The following is a 12,212-nucleotide window of genomic DNA, read 5'->3' as shown; positions in this document are numbered from 1 at the left end:
GGAGGACCTGGGGATGATGGCGATGAGGTGATGAAAGAGACCAATCTCATCATTTACCCGCATGTCAGTTGCCTTGTTCGTGTTGGTGGTTGGTTAACATACCTAGTTCTCAACCCGGAGAGACTCCCAGCCAGGCCACCGAGGCCACCGAGGCCACCGAGGCCACCGAGGTCGCCGCGGTCGCCGCGGAAATTGTCGCAAACTCTCCTGCGGTGACCGTACAGCATGATGCACGTGGTAGAGAAATGAAATGAAGAAAAGGAGCATTGCAACGGCGACTCTGCCAAAAAGGAAGCGTTACTAGCATTAAATGCCAAAGAAAGTGCGACAACAGCAGGGTTCGAACCTGCGCATCCGAAGATAATAGATAACGATTGAAGGATCAATTCAAGTCTATCGCCTTGGACCACTCGGCCATGTTGCCATGTGCAATTGTTGAGTTTCAGAGGTGAAATTGAGGACCAAGTACCCATACCACAGAACTAGTGGGTCCCACAGCCGAATGAGACAGTAGTTCCGGTGTGCTGTGAGCAACGCGTGCGATTGCCCTAAAGAAGGAAATAGCAAGTAAGCGTAAAGCAGCGACTCTGAAACCTACATAACCGCAGCGAGCCATTGTCACCATCGATGAAACATACCGAGCACGCTTTCTTCTCTGGTGGTTGTGGGTGGACCAACTGCCTGTAGCATACTTTTGCCGGCGCAAGAGTCAAAACTTGAAAGTGCATCAACTCCGGTTGCCGCGTTGTCCGGCTAGTGGGGAAAACTCGGGGGTTCACGCAAAAAAAAAAAGGGCACCATGAATGACCGAGGTCGTGATTATGAATAGTTCAGGATGGAACATTTAATCTTGGCGGCGAGGCGGAATGCGGTATCCGACATCCATGCCACCCAGCTGGTGGGAATCGCCGGTGCGCCGCCGCATAACTTCGAGAGAACAATGGCACGGGGCCAGCCGGGCCCGGCAACAGGTGCGAGCTCACCCGAGAGGTGGCCCATTATGATCCACGCCCCAGTTTCGGGAGTTCCTAGATAGGGTAGCTCGCTGCGTTTCGAGTTGACGAATTGTAGATCCGTCGTTTGCTGACAGCGCTCCTTGGAAGGGGACAAGGGGGTGTCCTGGCTCTGGCCCCTTTTTGTTTGCACTGTTTTGAATGCGTTGGAGGTCACATGTGTGCCCGACGGGATAAGCGAGTTGCGACAGACAAATCAAAGATAGTCGGTTTGCGTAAAGTATCGTGGCCCTTGGTCGTGTCAGTTGGCATGACATAAACATTAGCAATGCGCCGGCTCCTATTCACAAGGTTGAGAATAGGCGGCGCGCGGAGAAGAGGCACGGCGTGATGCTTGACGCAGAGACCAAGAACCGCCCGGGATGATGCGATCTGATGCGCTGATGCAGTGTCAAGCCATAGATCCACCACTGCAGCAATAACATTCTTATATCAGTGCCACGGCTTTACACGCTGTTCCAAGGATGCGTGGAGCCGGCCACCCGATCAAGGTGGACTCGTCATCGCAACACCAAAGTCCCACGTTCATGTCGGGAATTGAGGAAGAGGATGGTCGAATTTACCTCTTGTATGGCATAAGCGATTCCTTCTGTTGATAACGGCAAAGGTAGCCGAGGCACAAGTAATTGTCTCATGAACCCAAAGCCGAAACTGGTGTAACCTGAATGCGGACGCGTGGGCGATCGCGAATGGTGGTGAGGGACGATCAGAGAAGGAATGACAAAGATAGACATACAAGCCAGCCGATTGCCTCAGGTCAGCGGATCATCGTGTTTGCAGGAGATTCAAACAGACAACGGCTGGAGTTGCCGCGACTGACCTGCTGATCGGGCATAGTTGCCATCGGTTGTACGCGCTCTTGAGTGTCGTGTCGCATGGCGATTGCTTGCGACTTGCGACTTGCGACTGCTTGGCCGGACTTTCCCACCGGGCCTCAGGACAGAACAGAAGGAACAAGTAGTGAACTAAACTCAAGACAGGGGTGGGCCGATATGATGCGGATACAAGGCAAGAAATGCGCTTGGTGGCAGTTGGCTGGCGTCCAGGTTGTCTTAGTTTGTGCTAGCCTGGGTTGTTGATAATGTGAATCAGTACAGTACTTTTTGCCAAGTACTTTGTGTGTTATAATACATGGACTTAATGATATCCTCTCAGATGAGTTGCACCATGCCAGAGGCCAGAGGCCTGACCCCGATAACGAGTACCGATGCCAATGCATGAGCCTGATGGTGCAAGGTCAAAATGTTGAGAGGGGTAAGGGGCATTTGCTCAAAGATAAACACCAATTTGTAGGTACATGACGACAGAGACTCGCGAGGCACTTACCAAGTACGGATACAGTAGTCATATAGTGAACTTTGAGCAAAAGCCAATGGCATTCAATTTAGGTTGGCAGACTGGAAGCGGACCCAACCCAGCCAAGCCAATCCAAACCGTGACCATGCCCAGGCAGTAAGACAGACGTAATCTGAGGATATACATGGAACGGCTGTACCTTTTCATTATACCAACTTGGACCATGCGACATGCCAAACGCTCAAGGTAGGGTACATTGGTGAGAGGCTTTTGCGCGCAGCGCGCGGCGGGGCTCCGCTACGGATACGGTACCACTGGGATTCCAGGGTTTTATCTCACATTTGCCGGTGCAACTGTCAAACAGTCAATCAACTTACAGATACACCGGCGAGGCGTCAATCAAATTGGGTGGTTGCCCCCCCTTTCCAAGCCCCGCTCAAAACCCCAAGTCAGCCAGTCATCGAAACTCTGGTCACAACTGCGACTGGGATTGATAGGGATTTACACGAAGCCGTGGTCACAGCTTGGCTGTACACTACTTCGTTACCACTCTGATCCAGAGCGACTAGACCCTATCATTTGAAGATGCGCGACCCGAAGGAGGTGCGCCCTGGGTAGAAGAGTCCGAGACGGTCGTACAGCACGAGCCCAGATGGTAACTTCCACTGTATAAGTCGTTGGGATATCCTCCACAATCTGTTTAGGTGACGACTCGCAAGAATGGCGAGGTGTTTGGCCCATCTGATCTGGTGCGATCTGGGCACGCGCAAGTCGAATATGGCCTGGGCAGTGGTGGAAGCTGGAGACGGATGTTAGGGCGGCGGTGGAGGAGGAGGAGTAGGGAATAGCAAAGTGGAACGCGCAATCCAGCTGGCCGGGCCTAGGAAAGGTACTATTGATGCAAATTGCTTGGTGCATAGCCGTGCTGTCCTGACTCGATAGGGCGATGACCACCTTACCTTTCCTCATCCGTCCGTCTCCATTACGGAGCATTGGATGTATCATTGGAGTTCCTACAATGTGTGCCGACAGACGACATGAGCCACGGGCCACTTGGATCAAGGTACGGATACCCTTCTCTCTCTTGCTCTTTCCTGTCTTTCACCTCCTGCTTGACCTCCTGCTTGATGGGAGCTAGAACTCACCCAATAAACTGGAACCACCCCCGAAACCAAAAAATCTCAGTCGCAACTCTGGTTGGCCTCTTCTCCCTTGGGGACAAACTAAAACCTGTGTCTCTGTATTTCTCGCTCTTATCCTCCTCCCCCCTCCATCCATGGCCACTCACTCGCCCACTGGCAGAAAATTCCTCTCATTTGTTCAGTAAAACTTTCTCGGCCCTACCATAGTGAACTGATTCCCCCCCCTCCAAGTTCACAGCCGATTCCCATACCAATCGCTTTGTTTCCTTGCCTTCTGCTCCCCCTACCCCCTTCCATTTCCCTCCAAAGTTCCCATCCTTTTTTGCTCCTAACACGCCCCCCCAACTTTACAAACAACACGTCAATAACCCAGGCTCCGACGCGGCCAGGCCACAACAGTACTTGCTCGATTTACACTTCCTTGCCTTGCTGCACGCTGTGCCCGACTTTTACATCATCCCACACACGGTCCTCCTTTGGGTCTATTTCCAACTCTTCCTCTTTCTCTTCCTCACTCACATACACCTCAATAACCCAGTCCCGTCAACTCCTACTTGATGGACTCACACATCCAAAACTGGTGCTTCCATCCATCAACCGCAGCAGTTCTCTCCGCTAAAGACGCCTTCATCTCGTTTAAGGCGCGCTGAATCCTGTTTCCCGCGCCATTCGACTGTCAGCGTCCGTGCTCTGGGACAGAAGCCTGAGGTTCCATTCACCTTGGCTTTCTACCCTTTACCACCCACCTCTCAATCTCGACACACCCTGCTTGGACTAGAAATCCGACTGGGGTGCTGACGACTGGTGACTGGGACTATCGCCTCATTTGGCTTGGCTCTTCTTATTTATTTTATTTTATTTTCCTCAAGTCTAAACTGAACATAATACGGCCAGACGGTGAAGCTGTGGAATCCAATACTTTGTCCACCTCTCACCTCACACACTTATTCACACTCTCTCGTTCTTACCTCACCTCACCTTTCCCCTTCCCCCCTGACACACACCTTCCTCTACACCTTCCGTCTCCACCTTCCCCGGTCACATTCAATCTTGGCCTCAAACACGAACCGCGTCCTCCGATGATTTGGAGCCGTCATTCACCTAAACCACCGTTCCCCCCTTAGCTCTTGTCTTCTTACAACCACACGTCCCAACGTATTTTCATCCAACAACGCCTAACCCGCAAAATTACCGGTCAAGTCCATCATTCTTTTTCCTTATCCAAAGAGCCAGGCTGAACCGCGAGTGTTTGTCGCTTCATTTCCGACAACCCGGGAGTTCACTCGATTTGTTGCGACCGCATCGAGATTACCGCCAGAAAACCTGCTAAACTCACCTGAAGCCGATCGCTACACAACCCACGAAAGACCAACCGCGATGGAGACCACCACCGAGGTTGAAACCAAGCAGCCTTCAGTTGCGCCATCAGAGCCCCAGCAACAAACCCCAGTTGCCGAGACCCCTACGACCACAGAGTAAGTTGTATCTTTGTCTCTTTCCAACCGCTGTTCTGTCTTGTTGGTTGCATCTTAGTTGTAACTTGGTTCTTCCTTCTATAATTGATTGTTCATGTTGAAGAGAGACGCGCGCGCTATGACCAGTGGTGAAGTCATACACTGGGTCGCACCTGGCCGCGATCCATCGTCACCTTCCTGCTTCACTCTCTGCTTGGTAGTCCGCACCAACTACCTTCCCAGTGTCGTGGCCGCACGGCAACTCCTTTCCTTCCGCCCTCTCTGCATCTGACGGCGCTTCTAGCTTCGGCCACCACGCTAGACCGCCAAAGTTCCCTCTCGTCATCCCATCCCTCTTCAACCAGCTCCGACCCCTCCCTTGATTCAACCACACCTCTCTTCCCATCAATCAACCAGAGCACACCCTTCTCCAATTCTTGTGCCCCATCACAATTGTAAACTGTCTGTCAAATCTCCAGTTTACACAGCCTTGTTGAGCATTGGTTTCGTTGACTGTGCGCCGCAACTATTCTGTCTTTGTTCTTACCCTCCTGCGACCCTCTCAGAATGCCATTCCGACGAGATTCCCGCGTTAAGGGCACCACCACCGAAGAGCCCTCTGTCCCTATTAAGGAGGAAAGGTGCGTCGCATTTCGTTGAAACATTCGAATTTTGATTTGAGCTTTCTGGTTCTTGACTTTTTCCTTTTTGCAAGTCAGGCTTCCAATGTTATCTTGGCAATTGACAAAATTCAATTCATACGCCTGGTTTGCTCGTTTTGGACAAGAGTGCAACTGGCGAGTTGCCAAAAGGCCCATGTCGAGTCAGGGACCGATGTGCCCGATTCATGTACACCATCCGCTTTGGATACCCCATGGCTTCTTACCCTTGCTCAACTCGAGCCGTTTGCCGTTTTTGGTCTTGCGCAACTGCTTCCTTGCCAGCCAATCTTTTTCCTCTTTCTCCTTCTTACCATTGGACCGGGCCTTCTCAGGTCCAACCACCAGGGGCGAGTGCCACCGACTTGGTTGCCAAGAACTTCAACAGGGTTGCAAGCGCACCCATTTCGACAACGGTTCGACATGTTTTGGAGGGCAACAAACTCAATTAGGTACGAGCATATACTAATGCCAATTGCAGGCTTAGCAGCACCAATGGCGTCAAGCCACCAGCTCTGGATGACGATGACACCGCCAATGATGACGATCTAAGCCCGCCTCCTGAGAATTTGAGCCCTGTATCAGGCAGCCATGATCGCGCTTTGGAAGATGAGATCGTTGTCGGTAATCGCAATGGTGCGCACAAGTCGTCACCGCTCCGCGTTGTTTCTGATCCGGAGGATGAGAACATGGCGGATGCCGAAGATGAGCCGATTGTCTCCCACTACCCTAAGCGGAAGCGTGCGTCTGTCTTCAACGACTTGAGCGAAGACAAGATGGAGAGCAGCCTTGTCTCAGAGAAGGAGGGTACACCGCGCAGCACCAAGCCAGCCCGTAGGCATGGGCTGGGTGGTGTAAAGGGCGTCATTCTCGGTTATTGGCGCGATTCGCCCGTTCCCGACCCTAGAGGCAAGCATGCCGTGATCGGCTTCATCGATGTCCGGGATCGCCTTCGCACTCGCATTCAGCAAAACACGCGCTTCGGCGAGCCGGTATCGAGTCTTGAGTATCCCCTCCCGCCCGGACCTGGTGGCAGCTGGGTGACTTTCGAGCGTGTCGTATTCGCCGATCACCTGGTTGGTTTGGACCACCATCAAGTCAAGGAATATGTCAAGCTTCGAACGGATTCTATTGAGGTGACGGAGGAGGCCCGTGATGCTGCAGAGCAAGCTGCGGCTAAGGAAGCAGTTCGACGCGTCGAGGAAAACCCTCCCCCCGAGAACGTCGTAGCTCCTGCCATCGCATACGGTGCTGAGATTCCTGACTACGCCACAATGCCGTCCCGGCCGGACTCCAAACGTCGCCGCACTGGTAGTGGCATCGGCACGATTAGCGGAGGACCAGTCCAGCAGACGCCGCCAGCACGAGATATCGTCATGACCCCTCAATTCGACCCTCTGCCAGGTACCAGACCCACGCGCATCGTCGTGGGCTATTGGAAGGGCTCCAGTGAACCTGAGCCTATGAACCGGCACGCAATCTACGGCATCCTGGGCCAAAATGATATGTTTCGAGTCAAGGTGGCGCGAGAGACACGTGACAAGCGATTCGTGGACGGCAACTTCCCCGTTGGAGCGGGTGCGTTGTGGATTCACTGGGAAGAGGTCGAACTGGAGCCTCACATTAAAAACCTGTCTCGCACCGAGGTCAAGGAATACTGCCGTGTCCGTCAATACCAAATCGATCAGGGAGAAAGCCCCAATGAGCGAGCCGACAACGAAGCCAGGGCAGTGTTCGAGGCCCAGCAGCGCGTTGCACATGGTCTCAACAAGCCTGGTTACATGAACAACATGGGCCCGCCCCCTGCCATTGTTCCTCAGCCGGAGGAGATTATCGACACACCCGAGACCAAAGTCGAGGTTAACCCCGAACTGCGTCAGAGCCGCAGGACGGAGAACCGCGGCATTCGGCACTCGCTGCCCGACCTCGAACTCAGGCAATCATCGCGAACCCCGGTGCAGGCCCAAAACAAGATCGACGCCAGCGCACGTCGCGAGATCGCCCGAATCGAGGCCGCACAAATTCGGTCCGAGCGTTTCGCCGCTGACCGCGAAGCTGCTCAGAATGCCCAGGCTGCTCAAGCCGCTCAAGCCGCCCAGATGGCCAACTTGGTACCTCCTCCGATGCCGCCACAAGCTATGTCTAAGATGCCTCTGCAGAACGGCAACGGCAACGGTCCTCGCATGAGTAGCCTTTTCCACGAGCGCGACGAGATGCAGCGCCTGAACAAGGTTTGGGCCAGCCAGGAAGAGCACCGCAGCAAGGTTGGAGGTGAAGAGACCAAGTTCTATGGTGGTATAAAATACGAACGCAAAACCAACGGTCCCTTTGTCGGCAAACTCGTCTCACAAGGCACCATTATCAGTATTGACGGAGAGGATTATGTCGAGTATCGCGTGCTCACGAAGCCGAGTTTCTTCTAGGCGGCCACGACATGGGTTGGCGTCCGCTAAGCGATGATTGACCAGATTATGGGACGTCTCCTGGACGCTGAGTCTCAACAAATCGCTCTCTTTCGGTACTGAGTTCATCGGATGAAGGATTTGGGATTTCCTTTGTTTCTTCCCGCGACAAAAGGAAGCGAGGTTCGGCGGAAAACGGGTCTTTCCTATTATACCCCCTCTCAACCGTTTCCGATTAATTACCTTTTTCTTTTTTCGTCTTTTGGGCGCGAAAAAGCCAGCTCGGTTTCCTTCATCGCCTACGGAGACTTCGCCATGGGATGAGGGGGGACTACTATACCATGTTTCCTTTGTTTTTTTGCTCTCAAACCCTTTTTCGTATTAACTCGCTCGCACACCGATGGCGGCTCGCCTCATCAAACGGTCGTGAGAGACCTGCATTTGTGGGCTTTTTTCTGTTGTTGTCTTCGATTATCATGATACTATTGCTATTCAGAATGGATACCTCTCAGGTGGAGGTGAGAACAGAGCGGAAAGGGGAAAAGCGTGCAGTAGTGGTTAGTAGCTTACACTTAGCAGTCAAATGAATCTTCTAAATGTATTGCATGTCACTTGTAGACTCATGAGGATATCGACACCTGAAGGAAGACCTGATCCGAGGAACCATGGTCATGCTCCATCTTCAGACAACTGACTCGGCATGCGTAATCTTGAATTAACTTAAGCATCTGATCTAGCCTCCGCTCCCAAATACATCCACGGAGCCACATACTCACTTCTCCTGATCAAAGTCATAGCTATTCCCGAACCCCCGACCCAGATAGGAACGAAAGGCCTCGTCCCGACTCGTCCAGTCGACGGGTATCTCGAGGCTGTTGTTATCCGTCTCCAAATCTGACCCCTCGAGTAAAGGTCTCACGTCCTCCGCAAACTGCAACCGCATCGGGTTGCGGTACCAGCCCGCGAAGTGAATCATGGCGAGCATGACACGCACGTCGGGCGTCAGGTTGGGCATGCCGGCGTGCCAGAGACGCAGGTCCCTGATGATGATGCTCCCCTTTTCCACTGTCGGCTGCGAGGGCCCGCGGACGGTCCGACGGAGGTCGAGGAGGTGTGGTTTGATTTTGCCGCTTGCGCGGTCACCGTGGATGCCTTCTTGGGCTGCGACGCCGGAGGGAATGGCGCCGGAGGATGAGGGGAGGGAGGGGCCGTGGGTGCCGAGCCAGAGCTCCGTTGAGCCGTTGGAGGGAGTCATTGTTACGAGAGGGACGTTGATTACGAGGGCAAAGGGGTGGGATGGGTGCGCGAAGTCTGCGTCCGAGTGGACGGGTTGGCGTTGCGGTTTGGACGCGAGGGTGTCGGGGGGCGGCATGGCGGAGTTTGCGGAGCAGAAGGTCCATTTTGGACGGGGGCCTAGGATGGAGGAGGTGATTTGCGTCGCTATGGGATCTAGTTGTTGTGTTTGTGAGTAGGTATAGGCGGATGAGGAGAGCATTATGGTCATGTGAGACGGGAGGGGGGGAGGAGAGGATGAACTTAACTAGTAAAGATTGACTTGTAAAAGTACTCAGCCACGGGGGGCGGATCTTGTTGTAGATTTCCCTGGTTATAGTTGAAGGGCCCCTTGTCGCCCAGGGATCGGAGGTACAGCGCATCCTGGACCATTTTGGAGTTGAGTGCGTCGAGGTTGGCGTGCGGGACGACGTCTCGTACGACGATGAGGCCGTCTCTGTGAAGGTGGCGAACGGCGAGCTCGAGGTTTCGCGGGGAGAGGCGGGCGTTGCGGAGTTCGGAGTGTGAGGGGTGTATTGTTGCTGGCGTTGTTGGGAGGTTTTCGTCGTCGTGGTGTTTGGGTGTAAGTGAGGCCATGGATCGGCGGGTGAGGAGGGGCTTACGAAGATGAAGAGGGCTTGAAGAGGGAGGGAATGGGAAGTGTGGACGAGGAAGGAGCATTGTCGAGGATGAGATGACTCTCATGTTTTAGTTTGGATGAATGTTAGGGGAAGAGACGGTTTATGATATTGATGAAAGGTGCAAGACTAGATTCTCATGTATTTATATATCCCGGAGTGAGGAGGTTGAGACGTCTCCCACCCCAATTCCGAGCTCGGGTTTGAATGACAACGTGCACCCACACCCCTAAACTTTCCCCAGATTTTCTCCAAACCCGAGCTCGGGGTACGCTAACTGACAGCAGCAATAGCTTCCATCATGCGCCTCCTCATTCGTCGTCTTCTGTTGGTGCGCGCGTTGGGGGCGGTCCCCTCCACTCCGCCTCCAGGTCCGAGACGAGTCTCTGGACTGGCCAACCGATCGTCCCTTTGCACGCCCAGAGGCGGCGGATCAGCTCCTGTCTCGAGGCTTCTGTGCGGATGAATCGCGAGCCTGTTTAGATGTCTAAGAATTTCGAGAAAAAAAAAAACACTGACAAGATGGAGCAAAGATTTATGTGGGAGACTTACAGAATGCGATGGGACCAAAGGCGTTGACTTGTACCGAGGGCAAGTTGGCGGTGAAGGCCACGCCGCAGACCTTGAGGGCAAGGAGCTCCAGGATGTCATCCTTCGTATCTTTATCGCCGAGACGGTCGTCTAGTATACTTTGAAGATTTTGTAGTTGATCCGGGGTTGCGTGAATGCAGAGTATCGCCGTGGCGACGAGTTGATAGTGTAATGCCGCAGCTTATGCCCCCCCTCCTTGATTACTAGATTGCCAAGCAGGAAAAGCTATAGAGAGACAAACCCTACCGTGATAATCTCTCAGCAGCCAGATGGAAGGCAAAGCGAGGCCGAGGCCGCGGTCAAGCGTGGAGAAGGGTTCGAAACGCGTTGGTATAGTTCCACGCCATTCACGCAACATCTGGAGCAAACACGACCACGAGTCGCCTGTAACCGATTCCGAGGCCACGAAGCATGCGTTGATGATGCGGCCGAGAATGAGAGTGGCGACGTTGAGGCGGTCCTGGTCGGTTCCTTGACCAGTCGTCGGCAGGGCTACAGGCACCTGGGCAAGGTTTATCTTGAGGGGGCATCTTCGGAACAAGCTAAAAGTGATGTCCTCGCGAAGGTAGTTCCAGAAGCCTGCTGCTCGGAGGCCGGACCCGAAGTCGTCGGTTTGAGGGGTGTTGTAGGCTGCCAGGGAATATGCTCCTTGAAGGTGTCTGTTTGGGTCGACCTCTTCTGTTCTGTTCTTAGTATCCGTGACATCCCACGTCGGGGGTGCGTGGGTCGTAAGGCTCATGGAAAGAGAGAAGAAAATGGCAACATAGGGAACGCAAGCTCACCACTCAAAATCTCATACGACCGCAAAAGACAGACAGAAGCCAGCGCCAGCCCCTTCGAGTGCTCGTCGTCGTTTTTCCCCGCTGTCAGGTCGATCAGCAAGCGGACGCAGTGGCCGTGGTAGAACTCCGCCACAGCCTTGGCGGAGGGCGCGGTCGTGCGGCTCGTGTGCACCGCGGACAGGGCCACAATGGCGGCGAAGGGCAGCGGGCTCTCGAGGGCGGCTTCGGGGAGGCTGGTGGCGAAGGCCAGGGACGCGTCGCCGAGGTCGTACCACGGGGCGATGTCGGCGATGTAGTGAGAAAAGTAACGCGCTATGGACGGGTTCTGGAGGGCTTTGCGGGGGTTGGATGGGGATGGGAAGGGACTTTGTGGCTCGTTTGCTATGGGTAAGTAGTATGTGAGTGGTTCAACGTTCAAAGAGGTTAGGAGAGTGAGGTGAGAGTCGAGGCTACTAACTGGCGGTGTCAGGTTTTGCTGTGTCTCCCTGGCTCTTGCTGTTGTTCAACTGTGGGAGCGGGATGGTGCGGTCACAGTATCGCTGAGCCTTGCGACAACGTTGACATGTGGGCAAGGCTTCGTCACCTAGCCTCGTATTAGCCAGAAGGTATCTTATGGTGGTGAAAATTTGCTTGCATTTGACCTTGCGAACGCGGCAAGTATTGCTGGTGGCACTTGTCAGCACGACGGTCTGCCGGCGAGTAGTAGTATTCTCGTGTTGCCTTCCTTACCATGCTTCGTCTATGTTAGCTTTTCGGTCACAAAGGACGTTCGTTTGCGCCACCGCGTCAAGATTGTGTCTCACCTGCCGGGTTGATAATACGAGGCATCGCGTCTCGACAGATTTCTGGGGATTTTAATGGGAGCCTGATGGGAAACAAGGGGAAAGAAGTACTTGCGACCAAGATCGACCATCCGGGATAATGTGGCTTGTTCAGATGAAACTACATTTGCTGGGAAGCAGT

At 53.7% G+C, this 12,212-nt stretch overlaps 5 protein-coding genes across 5 annotated transcripts; 1 reads left to right on the top strand and 4 right to left on the bottom strand.

The window, feature by feature from the left end:
* Window positions 1-819: 819 nt before the first annotated feature.
* Window positions 820-1,890, bottom strand: CORC01_12173 (uncharacterized protein; the record flags this gene model as incomplete). Its single annotated transcript, XM_022623794.1, has 3 exons — window positions 820-1,132; window positions 1,207-1,385; window positions 1,834-1,890. 3 exons carry the CDS (start codon window positions 1,888-1,890, stop codon window positions 820-822), a joined length of 549 nt encoding a protein of 182 aa, XP_022469693.1.
* A 507-nt stretch (window positions 1,891-2,397) lies between these two features.
* On the bottom strand, window positions 2,398-2,541 carry CORC01_12172 (uncharacterized protein; the record flags this gene model as incomplete). Its single annotated transcript, XM_022623793.1, has 1 exon — window positions 2,398-2,541. The coding sequence occupies one exon, from the start codon at window positions 2,539-2,541 to the stop codon at window positions 2,398-2,400; it is 144 nt and encodes a 47-aa protein (XP_022469692.1).
* Window positions 2,542-4,828: 2,287 nt separating this feature from the next.
* On the top strand, window positions 4,829-7,987 carry CORC01_12171 (uncharacterized protein; the record flags this gene model as incomplete). The annotated part of the gene is made up of 2 exons (XM_022623792.1): window positions 4,829-4,926; window positions 6,046-7,987. 2 exons carry the CDS (start codon window positions 4,829-4,831, stop codon window positions 7,985-7,987), a joined length of 2,040 nt encoding a protein of 679 aa, XP_022469691.1.
* Window positions 7,988-8,738: 751 nt separating this feature from the next.
* Window positions 8,739-9,835, bottom strand: CORC01_12170 (phytanoyl-CoA dioxygenase family protein; the record flags this gene model as incomplete). Its single annotated transcript, XM_022623791.1, has 2 exons — window positions 8,739-9,415; window positions 9,508-9,835. 2 exons carry the CDS (start codon window positions 9,833-9,835, stop codon window positions 8,739-8,741), a joined length of 1,005 nt encoding a protein of 334 aa, XP_022469690.1.
* A 352-nt stretch (window positions 9,836-10,187) lies between these two features.
* On the bottom strand, window positions 10,188-11,981 carry CORC01_12169 (uncharacterized protein; the record flags this gene model as incomplete). The annotated part of the gene is made up of 6 exons (XM_022623790.1): window positions 10,188-10,351; window positions 10,429-10,557; window positions 10,714-11,145; window positions 11,250-11,630; window positions 11,707-11,755; window positions 11,979-11,981. The coding sequence occupies 6 exons, from the start codon at window positions 11,979-11,981 to the stop codon at window positions 10,188-10,190; spliced, it is 1,158 nt and encodes a 385-aa protein (XP_022469689.1).
* Window positions 11,982-12,212: the final 231 nt, after the last annotated feature.

This window comes from Colletotrichum orchidophilum (assembly GCF_001831195.1).
Source record: "Colletotrichum orchidophilum strain IMI 309357 chromosome Unknown Scaffold_145.1, whole genome shotgun sequence".
Taxonomy (NCBI): Eukaryota; Fungi; Ascomycota; class Sordariomycetes; order Glomerellales; family Glomerellaceae; genus Colletotrichum; species Colletotrichum orchidophilum.
This window is presented reverse-complemented; position numbering and strand designations above follow the sequence as displayed.